This window comes from Oncorhynchus clarkii, unplaced genomic scaffold (assembly GCF_045791955.1).
Source record: "Oncorhynchus clarkii lewisi isolate Uvic-CL-2024 unplaced genomic scaffold, UVic_Ocla_1.0 unplaced_contig_13801_pilon_pilon, whole genome shotgun sequence".
Taxonomy (NCBI): Eukaryota; Metazoa; Chordata; class Actinopteri; order Salmoniformes; family Salmonidae; genus Oncorhynchus; species Oncorhynchus clarkii.
In genome coordinates, this window is record NW_027258523.1 from 26284 (window position 1) to 52728 (window position 26445).

The window sequence follows — 26445 nt, forward strand, 5'->3', positions numbered from 1 at the left end:
CAAAATACAGAGGAGGGTCCGCCCAGGTCTTACCTTGTGACAGAGTACATACTACGGGTATATGTATGCCCGTAGGCCTCTTGCCTAAGCACTCCCAAGATGCCTTCCCCCTTCGGGAACAAATGAAACAGAATAATACACACTTAGAGTGAACAATTTCGATAATCAAAAACAAAGAGTCCTATTGGCACACACATACCTCAGAAGGACCTGCTACAAAATCACTTACAGACCAACAACAAAACACAGGACATATATGTAAGCCCCCAGTACAAAGAAGCTCTCTCTCCTAACAAAGGAACACTGGCTTTTCAAGCTGCAGAAGGAGTCCTCATTGTAATAGAAACTCTCCTAGCGAGAGGGCGGGGTCAGAGCTACAATCAATGGGGTGAACCAATCAGCTGCTTGGAATCCAGAAAGCCATTTCCTGAAACGCACACATACACAAAAACTACAAACCCAAAACACAGAAACTGGGGAAAGTAACAATTGATCATATAAAATAAATGTTGTGGATTAGCTAGATAGTTGAGCAGTATGGCACAAATGACTGGGGGCTGTAGGTGAAACCTGGAATGGAGTATTTAGAATGCCCTGGGGGCTGTAGGGGAAACCTGGAATGGAGTATTTAGAAGATACTCAAGGCCCTGGGGGCTGTAGGGGAAACCTGGAATGGAGTATTTAGAAGATACTCAAGGCCCTGGGGGCTGTAGGGGAAACCTGGAATGGAGTATTTAGAAGATACTCAAGGCCCTGGGGGCTGTAGGGAAACCTGGAATGGAGCATTTAGAAGATACTCAAGGCCCTGGGGGCTGTAGGGGAAACCTGGAATGGATAATTTAGTAGATACTCAAGGCCCTGGGGGCTGTAGGGGGAACCTGGAATGGAGTATTTAGAAGATACATAAAGGCCCTGGGGGCTGTAGGGGAACCTGGAATGGATCATTTAAAAGATACTCAAGGCCCTGGGGGCTGTAGGGGAAACCTGGAATGGAGCATTTAGAAGATACTCAAGGCCCTGGGGGCTGTAGGGGAAACCTGGAATGGAGCATTTAGAAGATACTCAAGGCCCTGGGGGCTGTAGGGAGTACCTGGAATGGAGCATTTAGAAGATACTCAAGGCCCTGGGGGCTGTAGGGGAAACCTGGAATGGAGTATTTAGAAGATAAATAAAGGGAAGTGAGTGGAATTAAAAACAGAGTGGTTGTGATGTCATTCAGAACTGATTAAAAAACAGACTGCATGATTGAGGAAAATCATTTATTTAATTCTATATGCTACAAAGACAAAAGCAATATCTTACCAGGATTATTCATTGAAAAATAATGATATTGCACTATAAAACAAAAGCCTACATTAGTTATGTTTAAACAAAATAAAGTAAATAATTGTAATAATTGAATTCTCCTCTCCTGTGTGTTTTCTATCTCTGTAACATGTAAAGGGATAACATTATACTGAACCTATAACAATAATGCCTGAACCTCAACACCTATCAGTTGATCTGTATAGACATGAAAAGTTAAGGCATTTACAATGTATCAACCATAAGGCTATAGAGTATATGACCAGTATATGACTGATGTTGAAGGACAGCTGCTGAATGAATAATACAACACACATGATATTAAAACACATTCCAATCAGAATAATACATGTATCAGTTAATAGATCACATTTGATCAAATGCCACTATTGTTCCAGCAAGTGGAGCTACAATGTAACAACATACAGCATTGTGACTCACAGTTCTATATTAGAATTCCATGAGTTCCATTCTGATGGTTGTTATGGTGATCAGGTGATCTCAGCCTCACTCTTCTTCAACACGATCACCTGTTCAACACAGAAGTAGTTCATCAGCGTGGCCATGTATTTACTTATCCAATACAGTAACATTTAGATATTTAAATCATATCAGATGATTTACTAGTCAATACTGTGTTACTTAGAATTCAATAAAAATATTTTCCAATGGGGCTCCTGCTTATGTCCAGTTCTCCGTTATCAATACCAGGGCAATTTACTAATTATCAATATCAGGGCATTTACCATTTATCAATACCAGGGATATTTACTATGTATCAATACCTGGGCAATTTACTCCTTGTCAATACAAGGGCAAATGACGAATTATCAATAGCAGGGCTATTTAACTATTATCAATAACAGGGGAATTAACTATTTATCAATACCAGGGCTATTTACCATTTATCAATACCAGGGCCATTTACTATTTATGAATACCAGGACTATTTACTATTTATCAATACCAGGGAGTACAGTTATCAACACTAAACATGGTTCAATCAGAGATACAGTTATCAACACTTCACAACATGGTTCAATCAGAGATACAGTTATCAACACTTTACAACATGGTTCAATCAGAGATACAGTTACCAACACTTTACAACATGGTTCAATCAGAGATACAGTTATCAACACTTTAAACATGGTTCAATCAGAGATACAGTTATCAACACATTACAACATGGTTCAATCAGAGATACAGTTATCAACACTTTACAACATGGTTCAATCAGAGATACAGTTATCAACACTTTAAACATGGTTCAATCAGAGATACAGTTATCAACACTCTACAACATGGTTCAATCAGAGATACAGTTATCAACACTTTAAACATGGTTCAATCAGAAATACAGTTATCAACACTCTACAACATGGTTCAATCAGAGATACAGTTATCAACACTTTACAACATGGTTCAATCAGAGCTACAGTTATCAACACTTTACAACATGGTTCAATCAGAGATACAGTTATCAACACTCTACAAAATGGTTCAATCAGAGATACAGTTATCAACACTTTACAACATGGTTCAATCAGAGATACAGTTATCAACATGGTTCAATCAGAGATACAGTTATCAACATGGTTCTATCAGAGATACCGTTATCAACATGGTTCAATCAGAGATACAGTTATCAACACTTTACAACATGGTTCAATCAGAGATACAGTTATCAACACTTTACAACATGGTTCAATCAGAGATACAGTTATCAACACTTTAAACATGGTTCAATCAGAGATACAGTTATCAACACTTTACACCATGGTTCAATCAGAGATACAGTTATCAACACTTTAAACATGGTTCAATCAGAGATACAGTTATCAACACTTTACAACATGGTTCAATCAGAGATACAGTTATCAACACTTTAAACATGGTTCAATCAGAGATACAGTTATCAACACTTTACAACATGGTTCAATCAGAGATACAGTTATCAACATGGTTCAATCAGAGATACAGTTATCAACATGGTTCTATCAGAGATACAGTTATCAACATGGTTCAATCAGAGATACAGTTATCAACACTTTACAACATGGTTCATTCAGAGATACAGTTATCAACACTTTACAACATGGTTCAATCAGAGATACAGTTATCAACACTTTAAACATGGTTCAATCAGAGATACAGTTATCAACACTTTACAACATGGTTCAATCAGAGATACAGTTATCAACACTTTAAACATGGTTCAATCAGAGATACAGTTATCAACACTTTACAACATGGTTCAATCAGAGATACAGTTATCAACACTTTAAACATGGTTCAATCAGAGATACAGTTATCAACACTTTAAACATGGTTCAATCAGAGATACAGTTATCAACACTTTACAACATGGTTCAATCAGAGATACAGTTATCAACACTTTACAACATGGTTAAAACTGAAATTGTAACCAGCTTTGTACGGCTTGTTTAAGGAAGGGCGATACTTTAAGCAAAATTTAATTTTCAATTAGTCAGAAATGAGACGTTGTAATCTGTATAAACTCACATTTATTATATAAATAGGTACGTTTAATTTTGTTTGGCTTAGCATACCAAAAAAAATGTTATGTTTTTTGCCCATATGATTTAAGTAGGAGTAGGCAGAGCCAGTCAGTCAACTGTGATAGGACCATGAGTAAGTCAACATTGATAGGACCATTAGTCAGTCAACTGTGATAGGACCATGAGTAAGTCAACATTGATAGGACCATTAGTCAGTCAACATTGATAGGACCATTAGTCAGTCAACATTGATAGGACCATGAGTAAGTCAACATTGATAGGACCATTAGTCAGTCAACATTGATATGGCCATTAGTCAGTCAACATTGATATGACCATTAGTCAGTCAACATTGATATGACCATTAGTCAGTCAACATTGATAGGACCATGAGTAAGTCAACATTGATATGACCATTAGTCAGTCAACATTGATATGACCATTAGTCAGTCAAAATTGATAGGACCATGAGTAAGTCAACATTGATATGACCATTAGTCAGTCAACATTGATAGGACCATTAGTCAGTCAACATTGATAGGACCATGAGTAAGTCAACATTGATAGGACCATTAGTCAGTCAACATTGATAGGACCATGAGTAAGTCAACATTGATAGGACCATTAGTCAGTCAACATTGATAGGACCATTAGTCAGTCACCTGTGATAGGACCATTAGTCAGTCAACATTGATAGGACCATGAGTAAGTCAACATTGATAGGACCATTAGTCAGTCAACATTGATACGACCATGAGTAAGTCAACATTGATAGGACCATTAGTCAGTCAACATTGATAGGACCATTAGTCAGTCACCTGTGATAGGACCATTAGTCAGTCAACATTGATAGGACCATGAGTAAGTCAACATTGATAGGACCATTAGTCAGTCAACATTGATAGGACCATTAGTCAGTCAAATGTGATAGGACCATTAGTCAGTCAACATTGATAGGACCATGAGTAAGTCAACATTGATAGGACCATTAGTCAGTCAACATTGATAGGACCATTAGACAGTCAACATTGATAGGACCATTAGTCAGTCAACATTGATAGGACCATTAGTCAGTCAACATTGATAGGACCATGAGTAAGTCAACATTGATAGGACCATTAGTCAGTCAACATTGATTGGACCATTAGTCAGTCAACTGTGATAGGACCATTAGTCAGTCAACATTGATAGGACCATGAGTAAGTCAACATTGATAGGACCATTAGTCAGTCAACATTGATAGGACCATTAGACAGTCAACATTGATAGGACCATTAGTCAGTCAACATTGATAGGACCATTAGTCAGTCAACATTGATAGGACCATTAGTCATTCAACATTGATAGGACCATTAGTCAGTCAACATTGATATGACCATTAGTCAGTCAACATTGATAGGACCATTAGTCAGTCAACATTGATATGACCATTAGTCAGTCAACATTGATAGGACCATTAGTCATTCAACATTGATAGGACCATTAGTCAGTCAGCATTGATAGGACCATTAGTCAGTCAACATTGATAGGACCATGAGTAAGTCAACATTGATAGGACCATTAGTCAGTCAACATTGATAGGACCATTAGTCAGTCACCTGTGATAGGACCATTAGTCAGTCAACATTGATAGGACCATGAGTAAGTCAACATTGATAGGACCATTAGTCAGTCAACATTGATACGACCATGAGTAAGTGAACATTGATAGGACCATTAGTCAGTCAACATTGATAGGACCATTAGTCAGTCACCTGTGATAGGACCATTAGTCAGTCAACATTGATAGGACCATGAGTAAGTCAACATTGATAGGACCATTAGTCAGTCAACATTGATAGGACCATTAGTCAGTCAAATGTGATAGGACCATTAGTCAGTCAACATTGATAGGACCATGAGTAAGTCAACATTGATAGGACCATTAGTCAGTCAACATTGATAGGACCATTAGTCAGTCAACATTGATAGGACCATGAGTAAGTCAACATTGATAGGACCATTAGTCAGTCAACATTGATAGGACCATTAGTCAGTCAACATTGATAGGACCATTAGTCAGTCAACATTGATAGGACCATTAGTCAGTCAACAGTGATAGGACCATTAGTCAGTCAACAGTGATAGGACCATTAGTCAGTCAGTCAACAGTGATAGGACCAAAGAGTTAATCAATGTGATTTTTCCATAAATAGACAAGTATTTTCCATGGTTGCAGAATTGTTTCTATTTTTGTTAACTATCGATTGAAATTAATTGTGGTCAGTTAATTTAATTTTTGTAGATGTGAATACCAAGTATGTCTACTTCACCATCCACCCATTTTATTGGTAAACTACAAGGTGGTGTAAACACTGTATTTGAATGATCCAATACATAATACGATACAATACATACAATACAATACATACTTGTCATAATTAGGTTTTAGTCCAGAGAGGCTAGAAAAGTGACCAAGATCTTCAATGAGACTGTGCAGGGATCCAGATTGGGGACTAGACTCATCAACATACATTGAGACTCTGAAGGGATTCAGACTAGAGTCATCAACATACATTGAGACTCTGAAGGGATTCAGACTAGAGTCATCAACATACATTGAGACTCTGCAGGGATCCAGACTAGAGTCATCAACATACATTGAGACTCTGCAGGGATCCAGACTAGAGTCATCAACATACATTGAGACTCTGCAGGGATCCAGCCTAGAGTCATCAACATACATTGAGACTCTGCAGGGATCCAGACTAGAGTCATCAACATACATTGAGACTCTGCAGGGATCCAGACTCATCAACATACATTGAGACTCTGCAGGGATCCAGACTAGACTCATCAACATACATTGAGACTCTGCAGGGATCCAGACTAGACTCATAAACATACATTGAGACTCTGCAGGGATCCAGACTAGACTCATCAACATACATTGAGACTCTGCAGGGATCCAGACTAGACTCATCAACATACATTGAGACTCTGCAGGGATCCAGACTAGACTCATCAACATGCATTGACACTTTTGTTTTTCCCCCTGGATTTCCCTTGTTGTTCTTGTTGGATCTAATTTTAATAGCCAGCATTTCAATGGCCATAATAATATAATTCTGATTTACAAATGAAGCAATCCTGTATAAACTCAGGATCTCACCTTGAGCACTGCTCCTGCAGCCTTTCACCAGCAGTATGATGGTCACCAGCAGGTAGGGAGACCCCACCAGTAGACTACACAGCAGCCTGGGTAGAGACATGGACAACACTGGGACTGCTGGAGATGGAATGGGAGTTGGAACTGCAGTTGGAGAAAGAAAACAATTTAACACTGGAGATGGTGATGGAGAGAGACAAGGACAACACTGGAGAGAGACATGGACAACACTGGAGATGGTGCTGGTAGAGACATGGACAACACTGGGATGGTGCTGGGTAGAGACATGGACAACACTGGAGATGGTGCTGGTGGAGACATGGACAACACTGGGATGGTGCTGGGCAGAGACATGGAAAACACTGGAGATGGTGCTGGTAGAGACATGGACAACACTGGGATGGTGCTGGGCAGAGACATGGACAACACTGGAGATGGTGCTGGTAGAGACATGGACAACACTGGGATGGTGCTGGGTAGAGACATGGACAACACTGGAGATGGTGATGGGCAGAGACATGGACAACACTGGGATGGTGCTGGGCAGAGAGATGGACAACACTGGAGATGGTGCTGGGCAGAGAGATGGACAACACTGGAGATGGTGATGGGCAGAGACATGGACAACACTGGGATGGTGCTGGGCAGAGACATGGACAACACTGGAGATGGTGCTGGGCAGAGAGATGGACAACACTGGGATGGTGCTGGGCAGAGAGATGGACAACAATGGGATAGTGCTGGGCAGAGACATGGACAACACTGGGATGGTGCTGGGCAGAGACATGGACAACACTGGGATGGTGCTGGGCAGAGACATGGACAACACTGGGATGGTGCTGGGCAGAGACATGGACAACACTGGGATGATGCTGGGCAGAGACATGGACAACACTGGGATGGTGCTGGGCAGAGACATGGACAACACTGGGATGGTGCTGGGCAGAGACATGGACAACACTGGAGATGGTGCTGGGCAGAGAGATGGACAACACTGGAGATGGTGCTGGGCAGAGAGATGGACAACACTGGAGATGGTGATGGGCAGAGACATGGACAACACTGGGATGGTGCTGGGCAGAGACATGGACAACACTGGAGATGGTGCTGGGCAGAGAGATGGAAAACACTGGGATGGTGCTGGGCAGAGAGATGGACAACAATGGGATGGTGCTGGGCAGAGACATGGACAACACTGGGATGGTGCTGGGCAGAGACATGGACAACACTGGGATGGTGCTGGGCAGAGACATGGACAACACTGGGATGGTGCTGGGCAGAGACATGGACAACACTGGGATGATGCTGGGCAGAGACATGGACAACACTGGGATGGTGCTGGGCAGAGACATGGACAACAATGGGATGGTGCTGGGCAGAGACATGGACAACACTGGGATGGTGCTGGGCAGAGACATGGACAACACTGGGATGGTGCTGGGCAGAGACATGGACAACACTGGAGATGGTGCTGGGCAGAGAGATGGACAACACTGGAGATGGTGCTGGTAGAGACATGGACAACACTGGAGATGGTGCTGGTTAGAGACATGGACAACACTGGAGATGGTGATGGGCAGAGACATGGACAACACTGGGATGGTGCTGGGCAGAGACATGGACAACACTGGAGATGGTGCTGGGTAGAGAGATGGACAACACTGGAGATGGTGCTGGGCAGAGAGATGGACAACACTGGAGATGGTGATGGGCAGAGACATGGACAACACTGCTGGGATGGTGCTGGGCAGAGACATGGACAACACTGGAGATGGTGCTGGGCAGAGAGATGGACAACACTGGGATGGTGCTGGGCAGAGACATGGACAACACTGGAGATGGTGCTGGGCAGAGAGATGGACAACACTGGGATGGTGCTGGGCAGAGAGATGGACAACAATGGGATGGTGCTGGGCAGAGACATGGACAACACTGGGATGGTGCTGGGCAGAGACATGGACAACACTGGGATGGTGCTGGGCAGAGACATGGACAACACTGGGATGGTGCTGGGCAGAGACATGGACAACACTGGAGATGGTGCTGGGCAGAGAGATGGACAACACTGGGATGGTGCTGGGCAGAGAGATGGACAACAATGGGATGGTGCTGGGCAGAGACATGGACAACACTGGGATGGTGCTGGGCAGAGACATGGACAACACTGGGATGGTGCTGGGCAGAGACATGGACAACACTGGGATGGTGCTGGGCAGAGACATGGACAACACTGGGATGATGCTGGGCAGAGAGATGGACAACACTGGGATGGTGCTGGGCAGAGACATGGACAACACTGGAGATGGTGCTGGGTAGAGAGATGGACAACACTGGAGATGGTGCTGGGCAGAGAGATGGACAACACTGGAGATGGTGATGGGCAGAGACATGGACAACACTGCTGGGATGGTGCTGGGCAGAGACATGGACAACACTGGAGATGGTGCTGGGCAGAGAGATGGACAACACTGGGATGGTGCTGGGCAGAGACATGGACAACACTGGAGATGGAGCTGGGCAGAGAGATGGACAACACTGGGATGGTGCTGGGCAGAGAGATGGACAACAATGGGATGGTGCTGGGCAGAGACATGGACAACACTGGGATGGTGCTGGGCAGAGACATGGACAAAACTGGGATGGTGCTGGGCAGAGACATGGACAACACTGGGATGGTGCTGGGCAGAGACATGGACAACACTGGAGATGGTGCTGGGCAGAGAGATGGACAACACTGGGATGGTGCTGGGCAGAGAGATGGACAACAATGGGATGGTGCTGGGCAGAGACATGGACAACACTGGGATGGTGCTGGGCAGAGACATGGACAACACTGGGATGGTGCTGGGCAGAGACATGGACAACACTGGGATGGTGCTGGGCAGAGACATGGACAACACTGGGATGATGCTGGGCAGAGACATGGACAACACTGGGATGGTGCTGGGCAGAGACATGGACAACAATGGGATGGTGCTGGGCAGAGACATGGACAACACTGGGATGGTGCTGGGCAGAGACATGGACAACACTGGGATGGTGCTGGGCAGAGACATGGACAACACTGGAGATGGTGCTGGGCAGAGAGATGGACAACACTGGGATGGTGCTGGGCAAAGACATGGACAACACTGGGATGTTGCTGGGCAGAGAGATGGACAACACTGGGATGGTACTGGGCAGAGACATGGACAACACTGGAGATGGTGCTGGGCAGAGACATGGACAACACTGGAGATGGTGCTGGTAGAGACATGGACAACACTGGAGATGGTGCTGGGTAGAGACATGGACAACACTGGAGATGGTGCTGGGCAGAGACATGGACAACACTGGGATGGTGCTGGGCAGAGACATGGACAACACTGGAGATGGTGCTGGGCAGAGAGATGGACAACACTGGAGATGGTGCTGGGCAGAGAGATGGACAACACTGGAGATGGTGATGGGCAGAGACATGGACAACACTGCTGGGATGGTGCTGGGCAGAGACATGGACAACACTGGAGATGGTGCTGGGCAGAGAGATGGACAACACTGGGATGGTGCTGGGCAGAGACATGGACAACACTGGAGATGGTGCTGGGCAGAGAGATGGACAACACTGGGATGGTGCTGGGCAGAGAGATGGACAACAATGGGATGGTGCTGGGCAGAGACATGGACAACACTGGGATGGTGCTGGGCAGAGACATGGACAACACTGGGATGGTGCTGGGCAGAGACATGGACAACACTAGGATGGTGCTGGGCAGAGACATGGACAACACTGGGATGATGCTGGGCAGAGACATGGACAACACTGGGATGGTGCTGGGCAGAGACATGGACAACAATGGGATGGTGCTGGGCAGAGACATGGACAACACTGGGATGGTGCTGGGCAGAGACATGGACAACACTGGGATGGTGCTGGGCAAAGACATGGACAACACTGGAGATGGTGCTGGGCAGAGAGATGGACAACACTGGGATGGTGCTGGGCAGAGAGATGGACAACACTGGGATGGTGCTGGGCAGAGACATGGACAACACTGGGATGGTGCTGGGCAGAGACATGGACAACACTGGAGATGGTGCTGGGCAGAGAGATGGACAACACTGGGATGGTGCTGGGCAGAGAGATGGACAACACTGGGATGGTGCTGGGCAGAGACATGGACAACACTGGGATGGTGCTGGGCAGAGACATGGACAACACTGGGATGGTGATGGGCAGAGAGATGGACAACACTGGAGATAGTGCTGGGCAGAGACATGGACAACACTGGAGATGGTGCTGGGCAGAGAGATGGACAACACTGGAGATGGTGATGGGCAGAGACATGGACAACACTGGGATGGTGCTGGGCAGAGACATGGACAACACTGGGATGGTGCTGGGCAGAGATGGACAACACTGGGATGGTGATGGGCAGAGAGATGGACAACACTGGAGATGGTGCTGTGCAGAGACATGGACAACACTGGAGATGGTGCTGGGCAGAGAGATGGACAACACTGGGATGGTGCTGGGCAGAGAGATGGACAACACTGGAGATGGTGCTGTGCAGAGACATGGACAACACTGGAGATGGTGCTGGGCAGAGAGATGGACAACACTGGGATGGTGCTGGGCAGAGAGATGGACAACACTGGAGATGGTGCTGGGCAGAGACATGGACAACACTGGAGATGGTGCTGGGCAGAGACATTGACAACACTGGAGATGGTGCTGGGCAGAGACATGGACAACACTGGAGATGGTGCTGGGCAGAGACATGGACAACACTGGAGATGGTGCTGGGCAGAGACATTGACAACACTGGAGATGGTGCTGGGCAGAGAGATGGACAACACTGGGATGATGCTGGGCAGAGACATGGACAACACTGGGATGGTGCTGGGCAGAGACATGGACAACACTGGAGATAGTGCTGGGGGGAGACATGGACATGGACAACACTGGAGATGGTGATGGGCAGAGACATGGACAACACTGGGATGGTGATGGGTAGAGAGATGGACAACACTCGAGATGGTTATGGGCAGAGACACGGACAACACTGGGATGGTGTTGGGCAGAGACATGGACAACACTGGGATGGTGCTGGGCAGAGACATGGACAACACTGGGATGGTGCTGAGCAGAGACATGGACAACACTGGGATGGTGCTGGGCAGAGACATGGACAACACTGGGATGGTGCTGGGCAGAGACATGGACAACACTGGAGATGGTGCTGGGCAGAGAGATGGACAACACTGGAGATGGTGCTGGGCAGAGACATGGACAACACTGGGATGGTGATGGGCAGAGAGATGGACAACACTGGGATGGTGCTGGGCAGAGAGATGGACAACACTGGGATGGTGCTGGGCAGAGACATGGACAACACTGGAGATGGTGCTGGGCAGAGAGATGGACAACACTGGAGATGGTGCTGGGCAGAGAGATGGACAACACTGGAGATGGTGATGGGCAGAGACATGGACAACACTGGGATGGTGCTGGGCAGAGACATGGACAACACTGGGATGGTGCTGGGCAGAGATGGACAACACTGGGATGGTGCTGGGCAGAGACATGGACAACACTGGGATGGTGCTGGGCAGAGACATGGACAACACTGGGATGATGCTGGGCAGAGACATGGACAACACTGGGATGGTGCTGGGCAGAGACATGGACAACAATGGGATGGTGCTGGGCAGAGACATGGACAACACTGGGATGGTGCTGGGCAGAGACATGGACAACACTGGGATGGTGCTGGGCAGAGACATGGACAACACTGGAGATGGTGCTGGGCAGAGAGATGGACAACACTGGGATGGTGCTGGGCAAAGACATGGACAACACTGGGATGTTGCTGGGCAGAGAGATGGACAACACTGGGATGGTACTGGGCAGAGACATGGACAACACTGGAGATGGTGCTGGGCAGAGACATGGACAACACTGGAGATGGTGCTGGTAGAGACATGGACAACACTGGAGATGGTGCTGGGTAGAGACATGGACAACACTGGAGATGGTGCTGGGCAGAGACATGGACAACACTGGGATGGTGCTGGGCAGAGACATGGACAACACTGGAGATGGTGCTGGGCAGAGAGATGGACAACACTGGAGATGGTGCTGGGCAGAGAGATGGACAACACTGGAGATGGTGATGGGCAGAGACATGGACAACACTGCTGGGATGGTGCTGGGCAGATACATGGGCAACACTGAAGATGGTGCTGGGCAGAGAGATGGACAACACTGGGATGGTGCTGGGCAGAGACATGGACAACACTGGAGATGGTGCTGGGCAGAGAGATGGACAACACTGGGATGGTGCTGGGCAGAGAGATGTACAACAATGGGATGGTGCTGGGCAGAGACATGGACAACACTGGGATGGTGCTGGGCAGAGACATGGACAACACTGGGATGGTGCTGGGCAGAGACATGGACAACACTGGGATGGTGATGGGCAGAGAGATGGACAACACTTGCGATGGTGCTGGGCAGAGAGATGGACAACACTGGGATGGTGATGGGCAGAGACATGGACAACACTGGAGATGGTGCTGCGCAGAGAGATGGACAACACTGGGATGGTGCTGGGCAGAGAGATGTACAACACTGGGATGGTGCTGGGCAGAGACATGGACAACACTGGGATGGTGCTGGGCAGAGACATGGACAACACTGGGATGGTGCTGGGCAGAGACATGGACAACACTGGGATGGTGCTGGGCAGAGACATGGGCAACACTGGGATGGTGCTGGGCAGAGACATGGACAACACTGGAGATGGTGCTGGGCAGAGAGATGGACAACACTGGGATGGTGCTGGGCAGAGAGATGGACAATACTGGGATGGTGCTGGGCAGAGACATGGACAACACTGGGATGGTGCTGGGCAGAGACATGGACAACACTGGAGATGGTGCTGGGCAGAGACATGGACAACACTGGAGATTGTGCTGGGCAGAGACATTGACAACACTGGAGATGGTGCTGGGCAGAGACATGGACAACACTGGAGATGGTGCTGGGCAGAGACATGGACAACACTGGAGATGGTGCTGGGCAGAGACATTGACAACACTGGAGATGGTGCTGGGCAGAGAGATGGACAACACTGGAGATAGTGCTGGGGGGAGACATGGACAACACTGGAGATGGTGATGGGCAGAGACATGGACAACACTGGAGATGGTGCTGTGCAGAGACATGGACAACACTGGAGATGGTGCTGGGCAGAGAGATGGACAACACTGGGATGGTGCTGGGCAGAGAGATGGACAACACTGGGCGGTGCTGGGCAGCGAGATGGACAACACTGGAGATGGTGCTGGGGGGAGACATGGACAACACTGGAGATGGGGCTGGGCAGGGAGATGGACAACACTGGGATGGTGATGGGTAGAGACATGGACAACACTGGGATGGTGCTGAGCAGAGACATGGACAACACTGGGATGGTGCTGGGCAGAGACATGGACAACACTGGGATGGTGCTGGGCAGAGACATGGACAACACTGGGATGGTGCTGAGCAGAGACATGGACAACACTGGGATGGTGCTGGGCAGAGACATGGACAACACTGGGATTGTGCTGGGCAGAGACATGGACAACACTGGGATGGTGCTGGGCAGAGACATGGACAACACTGGAGATGGTGCTGGGCAGAGAGATGGACAACACTGGAGATGGTGCTGGGCAGAGACATGGACAACACTGGGATGGTGATGGGCAGAGAGATGGACAACACTGGGATGGTGCTGGGCAGAGAGATGGACAACACTGGGATGGTGCTGGGCAGAGACATGGACAACACTGGAGATGGTGCTGGGCAGAGAGATGGACAACACTGGAGATGGTGCTGGGCAGAGAGATGGACAACACTGGAGATGGTGATGGGCAGAGACATGGACAACACTGGGATGGTGCTGGGCAGAGACATGGACAACACTGGGATGGTGCTGGGCAGAGATGGACAACACTGGGATGGTGATGGGCAGAGAGATGTACAACACTGGGATGGTGCTGGGCAGAGACATGGACAACACTGGGATGGTGATGGGCAGAGACATGGACAACACTGGGATGGTGCTGGGCAGAGACATGGACAACACTGGGATGGTGCTGGGCAGAGACATGGACAACACTGGAGATGGTGCTGGGCAGAGACATGGACAACACTGGGATGGTGCTGGGCAGAGAGATGGACAATACTGGGATGGTGCTGGGCAGAGACATGGACAACACTGGGATGGTGCTGGGCAGAGACATGGACAACACTGGAGATGGTGCTGGGCAGAGACATGGACAACACTGGAGATTGTGCTGGGCAGAGACATTGACAACACTGGAGATGGTGCTGGGCAGAGACATGGACAACACTGGAGATGGTGCTGGGCAGAGACATGGACAACACTGGAGATGGTGCTGGGAGGAGACATGGACAACACTTGAGATAGTGCTGGGCAGAGACATGGACAACACTGGAGATGGTGCTGGGCAGAGACATGGACAACACTGGAGATGGTGCTGGGCAGAGACATGGACAACACTGGAGATGGTGCTGGGCAGAGACATTGACAACACTGGAGATGGTGCTGGGCAGAGAGATGGACAACACTGGAGATAGTGCTGGGGGGAGACATGGACAACACTGGAGATGGTGCTGGGCAGAGACATGGACAACACTGGAGATGGTGCTGTGCAGAGACATGGACAACACTGGAGATGGTGCTGGGCAGAGAGATGGACAACACTGGGATGGTGCTGGGCAGAGAGATGGACAACACTGGGCGGTGCTGGGCAGCGATATGGGCAACACTGGAGATGGTGCTGGGGGGAGACATGGACAACACTGGAGATGGTGCTGGGTAGAGAGATGGACAACACTGGAGATGGTGATGGGTAGAGAGATGGACAACACTCGAGATGGTTATGGGCAGAGACACGGACAACACTGGGATGGTGCTGGGCAGAGACATGGACAACACTGGAGATGGTGCTGGGCAGAGAGATGGACAACACTGGGATGGTGCTGGGCAGAGAGATGGACAACACTGGGATGGTCCTGGGCTGAGAGATGGAAAACACTGGAGAAGGTGCTGGGGGGAGACATGGACAACACTGGAGATGGTGCTGGGCAGAGAGATGGCCAACACTGAGATGGTGATGGGTAGAGACATGGACAACACTGGAGATTGTGCTGGGCAGAGACATGGACAACACTGGAGATGGTGCTGGGCAGAGACATGGACAACACTGGAGATGGTGCTGGGCAGAGACATGGACAACACTGGAGATGGTGCTGGGGGGAGACATGGACAACACTGGAGTTGGTGCTGGGCAGAGACATGGACAACACTGGAGATGGTGCTGGGCAGAGACATGGACAACACTGGAGATGGTGCTGGGCAGAGACATGGACAACACTGGAGATGGTGCTGGGGGGAGACATGGACAACACTGGAGATGGTGATGGGTAGAGACATGGACAACACTGGGATGGTGCTGGGCAGCGATATGGGCAACACTGGAGATGGTGCTGGGGGGAGACATGGACAACACTGGAGATGGTGCTGGGTAGAGAGATGGACAACACTGGAGATGGTGATGGGTAGAGAGATGGACAACACTCGAGATGGTTATGGGCAGAGACACGGACAACACTGGGATGGTGCTGGGCAGAGACATGGACAACACTGGAGATGGTGCTGGGCAGAGAGATGGACAACACTGGGATGGTGCTGGGCAGAGAGATGGACAACACTGGGATGGTCCTGGGCTGAGAGATGGAAAACACTGGAGAAGGTGCTGGGGGGAGACATGGACAACACTGGAGATGGTGCTGGGCAGAGAGATGGCCAACACTGAGATGGTGATGGGTAGAGACATGGACAACACTGGAGATTGTGCTGGGCAGAGACATGGACAACACTGGAGATGGTGCTGGGCAGAGACATGGACAACACTGGAGATGGTGCTGGGCAGAGACATGGACAACACTGGAGATGGTGCTGGGGGGAGACATGGACAACACTGGAGTTGGTGCTGGGCAGAGACATGGACAACACTGGAGATGGTGCTGGGCAGAGACATGGACAACACTGGAGATGGTGCTGGGCAGAGACATGGACAACACTGGAGATGGTGCTGGGGGGAGACATGGACAACACTGGAGATGGTGATGGGTAGAGACATGGACAACACTGGGATGGTGCTGGGCAGAGACATGGACAAAACTGGAGATGGTGCTGGGCAGAGAGATGGTCAACACTGGGATGGTGCTGGGCAGAGAGATGGACAACACTGGGATGGTGCTGGGCAGAGAGATGGACAACACTGGGATGGTGCTGGGCAGAGAGATGGACAACACTGGGATGGTGCTGGGCAGATAGATGGACAACACTGGAGATGGTGATGGGTAGAGACATGGACAACACTGGAGATGGTGCTGGGTAGAGACATGGACAACACTGGGACTGCTGGAGATGGAATGGCAGTTGGAGGAAGATTGAATAAACCCCCAGTGCAATCAGCTAACATGCAATCAATGGAAAATAAAATTGATGACCTACGAGGAAGATGAAACTACCAACGGGACATTAAAACTGTAATATCTTCTGCTTCATTGAGTCGTGGCTGAACGACGACATGACCAACATACAGCGGGATCGTTACACGCTGTATCAGCAGGATAGAACAGCAGAGTCTGGTAAGACAAGGTGGGAGGGGTCGGACTATGTATATTTGTAAACAACAGCTGGTGTACGATATCTAAGGAAGTCTCATGGTTTTGCTCGCCTGAGGTAGAGTATCTCATGATAAGCTGTAGCCCACACTATTTACCTAGAGAGTTTACATCTGTATCTGTCTACATACCAGCACAGACCGATGCACTAAGACCACACTCAATGACTTGTATTACAACATAAGCAAAGAATATGCTCATCCAGAGGCGGCACTCCTAGTGGCCGGGGACTTTAATGCAGGGAACCTTAAATCTGTTTTACCAAATGTCTATCAGCATGTTCAATGGGCAACCAGTGGGAAAAAACTCTAGACTACCTTTACTCCACACACAGAGACGCGTATAAAGCTCTCCCTCGCCCTCCATTTGGCAAATCTGACCATAATTCTATCCTCCTGACTCCTGCTTACAAGCAAAAATTAAAGCAGGAAGCACCAGTGACACGCTCAATACAAAAGTGGTCAGATGAAGCAGATGCTAAGCCACAGGACCCTTTTGCTAGCACAGACTGGAATATGTTCCCGGGATTCTTCCGATGGCATTGAGGAGTACACCACATCAGTCATTGGCTTCATCAATAAGTGCATCGAGGACGTCGTCGTCACAGTGACTGTACATACATAACCCAACCAGAAGCCATATATTACAGGCAACATTCGCACTCAGCTAAAGGGTAGAGCTGCCGCTTTCAAGGAGTGGGACTCTACGGGCAGCCCCCAGGTGGTAAGGTTAGGTAACAACACATTTTCCACGCTGATCTTCAACACAGGGGCCCCTCAGGGGTGCGTACTCAGTCTCCTCCTGTACTCCCTGTTCACTCATGACTGCACAGCCAGGCACGACTCCAACACCAACATTAAGTTTGCCGATGAAACAACAGTGGTAGGCCTGATCACCAACAACGACGAGACATCCTAGGGAGGAGGTCAGAGACCTGGACGTGTGGTGCTGGGACAACAAATTCTCCCTCAACGTGAACAAGACAAAGGAGATGATTGTGGACTACAGGAAAAGAGGACCGAGCACGCCCTCATTCTCATCGAAAGGGATGTAGTGGAGCAGGTCGAGAGCTTCAAGTGTCAACATAACAAACAAAATAACATGGTCCAAGCACACCAAGACAGTCATGAAGAGGGCCCGACAAAACCTATTCCCACTCAGGTGACTGAAAAGATTTGGCATGGGTCCTCAGATCCTAAAAAGGTTCTACAGCTTCACCATCGAGAGCATCATGACTGGTTGCATCACTGCCTGGTACGGCAACTGCTCGGCATCTGACCGTAAGGCACTACAGAGGGTAGTGGGTACGGCCCAGGGCCAAGCTTCCTGCCATCCAGGACCTCTGTACCAGGCGGTGTCAGAGGAAGGCCCTAAAAATAATCAAAGACTCCAGCCACCATAGGCATAGAGCGTTCTCTCTGCTACCGCAAGTGGTACCGGAATGCCAAGACTAGGTCCAAGAGGCTTAAAAACAGCTTCTACCCCCAAGCCATAAGACTACTGAACATCTAATAAAATGGCTACCCAGACTATTTGCATTGCCCCCCCCACCCATCTTCTACGCTGCTGCTAGTCTCTGTTATTATCTATGCATAGAGACTTTAATAACTCTAACTACATGTACATATTACCTCAATTACCTCGACTAACCGGTGCCCATGCACTTTGACTCTGTACCGGTACCCCCTGTATATAGCCTCCATATTGACTCTGTACCGGTACCCTTGTGTATATAGCCTCCACATTGACTCTGTACCGGTACCCCCTGTATATAGCCTCCACATTGACTCTGTACCGGTACCCCCTGTATATAGCCTCCACATTGACTCTGTACCATAATAACCTGTATATAGCCTCCACTTTGACTCTGTACAGGTACCCCCTGTATATAGCCTCCATATTGACTCTGTACCGGTACCCTTGTGTATATAGCCTCCACATTGACTCTGTACCGGTACCCCCTGTATATAGCCTCCACATTGACTCTGTACCGGTACCCCCTGTATTTAGCCTCCACATTGACTCTGTACCAGTACCCCCTGTATATAGCATCCACATGGACTCTATACTGGTTCCCCCTGTATATGGCCTCCACAATGACTCTGAACCGGTAACCCCTGTATATAGCCTCCACATTGACTCTGTACCATAATAACCTGTATATAGCCTCCACATTGACTCTGTACCGGTACCCCCTGTATATAGCCTCCATATTGACTCTGTACCGGTACCCCCTGTAAATAGCCTCCACATTGACTCTGTACCGGTACCCCTGTATATAGCCTCCACATTGACTCTGTACCAGTACCCCCTGTATATAGTCTCCACATTGACTCTGTACCGGAATACCCTGCATATAGCCTCCACATTGACTCTGTACTGGTACCCCCTGTATATAGCCTCCACATTGACTCTGTACCGGTACCCCCTGTATATAGCCTCCATATTGACTCTGTACCGGTACCCCCTGTATATAGCCTCCACATTGACTCTGTACCGGTACCCCCTTTATATAGCCTCCACATTGACTCTGTACCGTTACCCCCTGTATATAGCCTCCACATTGACTCTGTACCATAATAACCTGTATATAGCCTCCACATTGACTCTGTACCGGTACCCCCTGTATATAGCCTCCACATTGACTCTGTACCGGTACCCCCTGTATATAGCCTCCACATTGACTCTATACTGGTTCCCCCTGTTTATAGTATCCACATTGACTCTGTACTGGTACGCCCCTGTATATAGCCTCCACATTGACTCTGTACCATAATAACCTGTATATAGCCTCCACATTGACTCTGTACCGGTACACCCTGTATATAGCCTCCACATTGACTCTGTACCGGTACCCCCTGTATATAGCCTCCATATTGACTCTGTACCGGTACCCCCTGTATATAGCCTCCACATTGACTCTGTACCGGTACCCCCTGTATTTAGCCTCCACATTGACTCTGTACCGGTACCCCTGTATTTAGCCTCCACATTGACTCTGTACCGGTACCCTCTGTATATAGCCTCCACATTGACTCTGTACCATAATAACCTGTATATAGCCTCCACATTGACTCTGTACCGTAATACCCTGTATATAGCCTCCACATTGACTCTGTACCGATACCTCCTGTATATAGCCTCCACATTGACTCTGTACTGGTACCCCCCTGTAAATAGCCTCCACATTGACTCTGTACTGGTACCCCCTGTATATAGCCTCCACATTGACTCTGTACCGGTACCCCCTGTATATAGCCTCCACATTGACTCTGTACCGGTACCCCTGTATATAGCCTCCACATTGACTCTGTACCAGTACCCCCTGTATATAGTCTCCACATTGACTCTGTACCGGAATACCCTGCATATAGCCTCCACATTGACTCTGTACTGGTACCCCCTGTATATAGCCTCCACATTGACTCTGTACCGGTACCCCCTGTATATAGCCTCCACATTGACTCTGTACCGGTACCCCCTGTATATAGCCTCCACATTGACTCTGTACCATAATAACCTGTATATAGCCTCCACTTTGACTCTGTACAGGTACCCCCTGTATATAGCCTCCATATTGACTCTGTACCGGTACCCTTGTGTATATAGCCTCCACATTGACTCTGTACCGGTACCCCCTGTATATAGCCTCCACATTGACTCTGTACCGGTACCCCCTGTATTTAGCCTCCACATTGACTCTGTACCAGTACCCCCTGTATATAGCATCCACATGGACTCTATACTGGTTCCCCCTGTATATGGCCTCCACAATGACTCTGAACCGGTAACCCCTGTATATAGCCTCCACATTGACTCTGTACCATAATAACCTGTATATAGCCTCCACATTGACTCTGTACCGGTACCCCCTGTATATAGCCTCCACATTGACTCTGTACCGGTACCCCCTGTATATAGCCTCCACATTGACTCTGTACCGGTACCCCTGTATATAGCCTCCACATTGACTCTGTACCAGTACCCCCTGTATATAGTCTCCACATTGACTCTGTACCGGAATACCCTGCATATAGCCTCCACATTGACTCTGTACTGGTACCCCCTGTATATAGCCTCCACATTGACTCTGTACCGGTACCCCCTGTATATAGCCTCCACATTGACTCTGTACCGGTACCCCCTGTATATAGCCTACACATTGACTCTGTACCATATTAACCTGTATATAGCCTTCACATTGACTCTGTACCGGTACCCCCTTTATATAGCCTCCACATTGACTCTGTACCGTTACCCCCTGTATATAGCCTCCACATTGACTCTGTACCATAATAACCTGTATATAGCCTCCACATTGACTCTGTACCGGTACCCCCTGTATATAGCCTCCACATTGACTCTGTACCGGTACCCCCTGTATATAGCCTCCACATTGACTCTATACTGGTTCCCCCTGTTTATAGTATCCACATTGACTCTGTACTGGTACGCCCCTGTATATAGCCTCCACATTGACTCTGTACCATAATAACCTGTATATAGCCTCCACATTGACTCTGTACCGGTACACCCTGTATATAGCCTCCACATTGACTCTGTACCGGTACCCCCTGTATATAGCCTCCATATTGACTCTGTACCGGTACCCCCTGTATATAGCCTCCACATTGACTCTGTACCGGTACCCCCTGTATTTAGCCTCCACATTGACTCTGTACCGGTACCCCCTGTATTTAGCCTCCACATTGACTCTGTACCGGTACCCTCTGTATATAGCCTCCACATTGACTCTGTACCATAATAACCTGTATATAGCCTCCACATTGACTCTGTACCGTAATACCCTGTATATAGCCTCCACATTGACTCTGTACCGATACCTCCTGTATATAGCCTCCACATTGACTCTGTACTAGTACCCCCTGTATATAGCCTCCACATTGACTCTGTACCGGAACCCCCTGTATATAGCCTCCACATTGACTCTGTACCGGTACCCCTGTATATAGCCTCCACATTGACTCTGTACCTGTACCCCCTGTATATAGCCTCCACATTGACTCTGTACCGGTACCCCCTGTATATAGCCTCCACATTGACTCTGTACCGGTAACCCTGTATATAGCCTCCACATTGACTCTGTACCAGTACCCCCTGTATATAGTCTCCACATTGACTCTGTACCGGAATACCCTGCATATAGCCTCCACATTGACTCTGTACTGGTACCCCCTGTATATAGCCTCCACATTGACTCTGTACCGGTACCCCCTGTATATAGCCTCCACATTGACTCTGTACCGGTACCCCCTGTATATAGCCTACACATTGACTCTGTACCATATTAACCTGTATATAGCCTTCACATTGACTCTGTACCGGTACCCCCTTTATATAGCCTCCACATTGACTCTGTACCGTTACCCCCTGTATATAGCCTCCACATTGACTCTGTACCATAATAACCTGTATATAGCCTCCACATTGACTCTGTACCGGTACCCCCTGTATATAGCCTCCACATTGACTCTGTACCGGTACCCCCTGTATATAGCCTCCACATTGACTCTGTACCATAATAACCTGTATATAGCCTCCACATTGACTCTGTACCGGTACACCCTGTATATAGCCTCCACATTGACTCTGTACCGGTACCCCCTGTATATAGCCTCCATATTGACTCTGTACCGGTACCCCCTGTATATAGCCTCCACATTGACTCTGTACCGGTACCCCCTGTATTTAGCCTCCACATTGACTCTGTACCGGTACCCCCTGTATTTAGCCTCCACATTGACTCTGTACCGGTACCCTCTGTATATAGCCTCCACATTGACTCTGTACCATAATAACCTGTATATAGCCTCCACATTGACTCTGTACCGTAATACCCTGTATATAGCCTCCACATTGACTCTGTACCGATACCTCCTGTATATAGCCTCCACATTGACTCTGTACTGGTACCCCCCTGTAAATAGCCTCCACATTGACTCTGTACTGGTACCCCCTGTATATAGTCTCCACATTGACTCTGTACTGGTACCCCCTGTTTATAGTCTCCACATTGACTCTGTACTGGTTCCCCCCTGTAAATAGCCTCCACATTGACTCTGTACCAGTACCCCCTGTATATAGCCTCCACATTGACTCTGTACTGGTACACCCTGTATATAGCCTCCACATTGACTCTGTACCGTAATGACCTGTATATAGCCTCCACTTTTATTTAGTACCATAATATCCTGCATATAGTCCCGTTATTGTTATTTTGGTTAATTTTTATTTATTTTATTTTACCTTTATTTAACCAGGTAGGCAAGTTGAGAACAAGTTCTCATTTACAATTGCGACATGGCCAAGATAAAGCAAAGCAGTTCGACAGATACAACAACACAGAGTTACACATGGAGTAAAACAAACATACAGTCAATAATAAAGTATAAACAAGTCTATATACAATGTGAGCAAATGAGGTGAGAAGGGAGGTAAAGGCAAAAAGGCCATGGTGGCAAGGTAAATACAATATAGCAAGTAAAACACTGGAATGGTAGCTTTGCAATGGAAGAATGTGCAAAGTAGAAATAAAAATAATGGGGTGCAAAGGAGCAAAATAAATAAATAAATTAAATACAGTTGGGAAAGAGGTAGTTGATAGGGCTAAATTATAGGTGGGCTATGTACAGGTGCAGTAATCTGTGAGCTGCTCTGACAGTTGGTGCTTAAAGCTAGTGAGGGAGATAAGTGTTTCCAGTTTCAGAGATTTTTGTAGTTCGTTCCAGTCATTGGCAGCAGAGAACTGGAAAGAGAGGCGGCCAAAGAAAGAATTGGTTTTGGGGGTGACTAGAGAGATATACCTGCTGGAGCGTGTGCTACAGGTGGGAGATGCTATGGTGACCAGCGAGCTGAGATAAGGGGGGACTTTACCTAGCAGGGTCTTGTAGATGACATGGAGCCAGTGGGTTTGGCGACGAGTATGAAGCGAGGGCCAGCCAACGAGAGCGTACAGGTCGCAATGGTGGGTAGTATATGGGGCTTTGGTGACAAAACGGATTGCACTGTGATAGACTGCATCCAATTTGTTGAGTAGGGTATTGGAGGCTATTTTGTAAATTACATCGCCAAAGGCGAGGATTGGTAGGATGGTCAGTTTTACAAGGGTATGTTTGGCAGCATGAGTGAAGGATGCTTTGTTGCGAAATAGGAAGCCAATTCTAGATTTAACTTTGGATTGGAGATGTTTGATATGGGTCTGGAAGGAGAGTTTACAGTCTAACCAGACACCTAAGTATTTGTAGTTGTCCACGTATTCTATGTCAGAGCCGTCCAGAGTAGTGATGTTGGACAGGCGGGTAGGTGCAGGTAGCGATCGGTTGAAGAGCATGCATTTAGTTTTACTTGTATTTAAGAGCAATTGGAGGCCACGGAAGGAGAGTTGTATGGCATTGAAGCTTGCCTGGAGGGTTGTTAACACAGTGTCCAAAGAAGGGCCGGAAGTATACAGAATGGTGTCGTCTGCGTAGAGGTGGATCAGAGACTCACCAGCAGCAAGAGCGACCTCATTAATGTATACAGAGAAGAGAGTCGGTCCAAGAATTGAACCCTGTGGCACCCCCATGGAGACTGCCAGAGGTCCGGACAACAGACCCTCCGATTTGACACAATGAACTCTATCAGAGAAGTAGTTGGTAAACCAGGCGAGGCAATCATTTGAGAAACCAAGGCTGTTGAGTCTGCCGATGAGGATGTGGTGATTGACAGAGTCGAAAGCCTTGGCTAGATCAATGAATACGGCTGCACAGTAATGTTTCTTATCGATGGCGGTTAAGATATCGTTTAGGACCTTGAGCGTGGCTGAGGTGCACCCATGATCAGCTCTGAAACCAGATTGCATAGCAGAGAAGGTATGGTGAGATTCAAAATGGTCGGTAATCTGTTTGTTGACTTGGCTTTCGAAGACCTTAGAAAGGCATGGTAGGATAGATATAGGTCTGTAGCAGTTTGGGTCAAGAGTGTCCCCCCCTTTGAAGAGGGGGATGACCGCAGCTGCTTTCCAATCTTTGGGAATCTCAGACGACACGAAAGAGAGGTTGAACAGGCTAGTAATAGGGGTGGCAACAATTTCGGCAGATAATTTTAGAAAGAAAGGGTCCAGATTGTCTAGCCCGGCTGATTTGTAGGGGTCCAGATTTTGCAGCTCTTTCAGAACATCAGCTGAATGGATTTGGGAGAAGGAGAAATGGGGAAGGCTTGGGCGAGTTGCTGTTGGGGGTGCAGTGCTGTTGACAGGGGTAGGAGTAGCCAGGTGGAAAGCATGGCCAGCAGTAGAAAAATGCTTATTGAAATTGTCAATTATGGTGGATTTATCAGTGGTGACAGTGTTTCCTATCTTCAGTGCAGTGGGCAACTGGGAGGAGGTGTTCTTATTCTCCATGGACTTTACAGTGTCCCAGAACTTTTTTGAGTTAGTGTTGCAAGAAGCAAATTTCTGCTTGAAAAAGCTAGCCTTGGCTTTTCTAACTGCCTGTGTATAATGGTTTCTAGCTTCCCTGAACAGCTGCATATCACGGGGGCTGTTCGATGCTAATGCAGAACGCCATAGGATGTTTTTGTGTTGGTTAAGGGCAGTCAGGTCTGGGGAGAACCAAGGGCTATATCTGTTCCTGGTTCTAAATTTCTTGAATGGGGCATGTTTATTTAAGATGGTTAGGAAGGCATTTTTAAAAAATATCCAGGCATCCTCTACTGACGGGATG

General features: G+C 47.9%; 1 protein-coding gene across 1 annotated transcript in view; it reads right to left on the bottom strand.

The window, feature by feature from the left end:
• LOC139397174 (Fc receptor-like protein 5) overlaps positions 1-26445 on the bottom strand; it is a 46411-nt gene that overhangs the window by 14141 nt on the left and 5825 nt on the right. Inside the window, exons 6-8 of the mRNA XM_071144044.1 lie at positions 18749-18751; positions 6979-7095; positions 1091-1143 (exon numbers count right to left, since the gene is read on the bottom strand). Of these exons, the coding sequence (XP_071000145.1) occupies positions 1091-1143; positions 6979-7095; positions 18749-18751 (173 nt within the window). The remainder of the gene's footprint in view (positions 1-1090; positions 1144-6978; positions 7096-18748; positions 18752-26445) is intronic.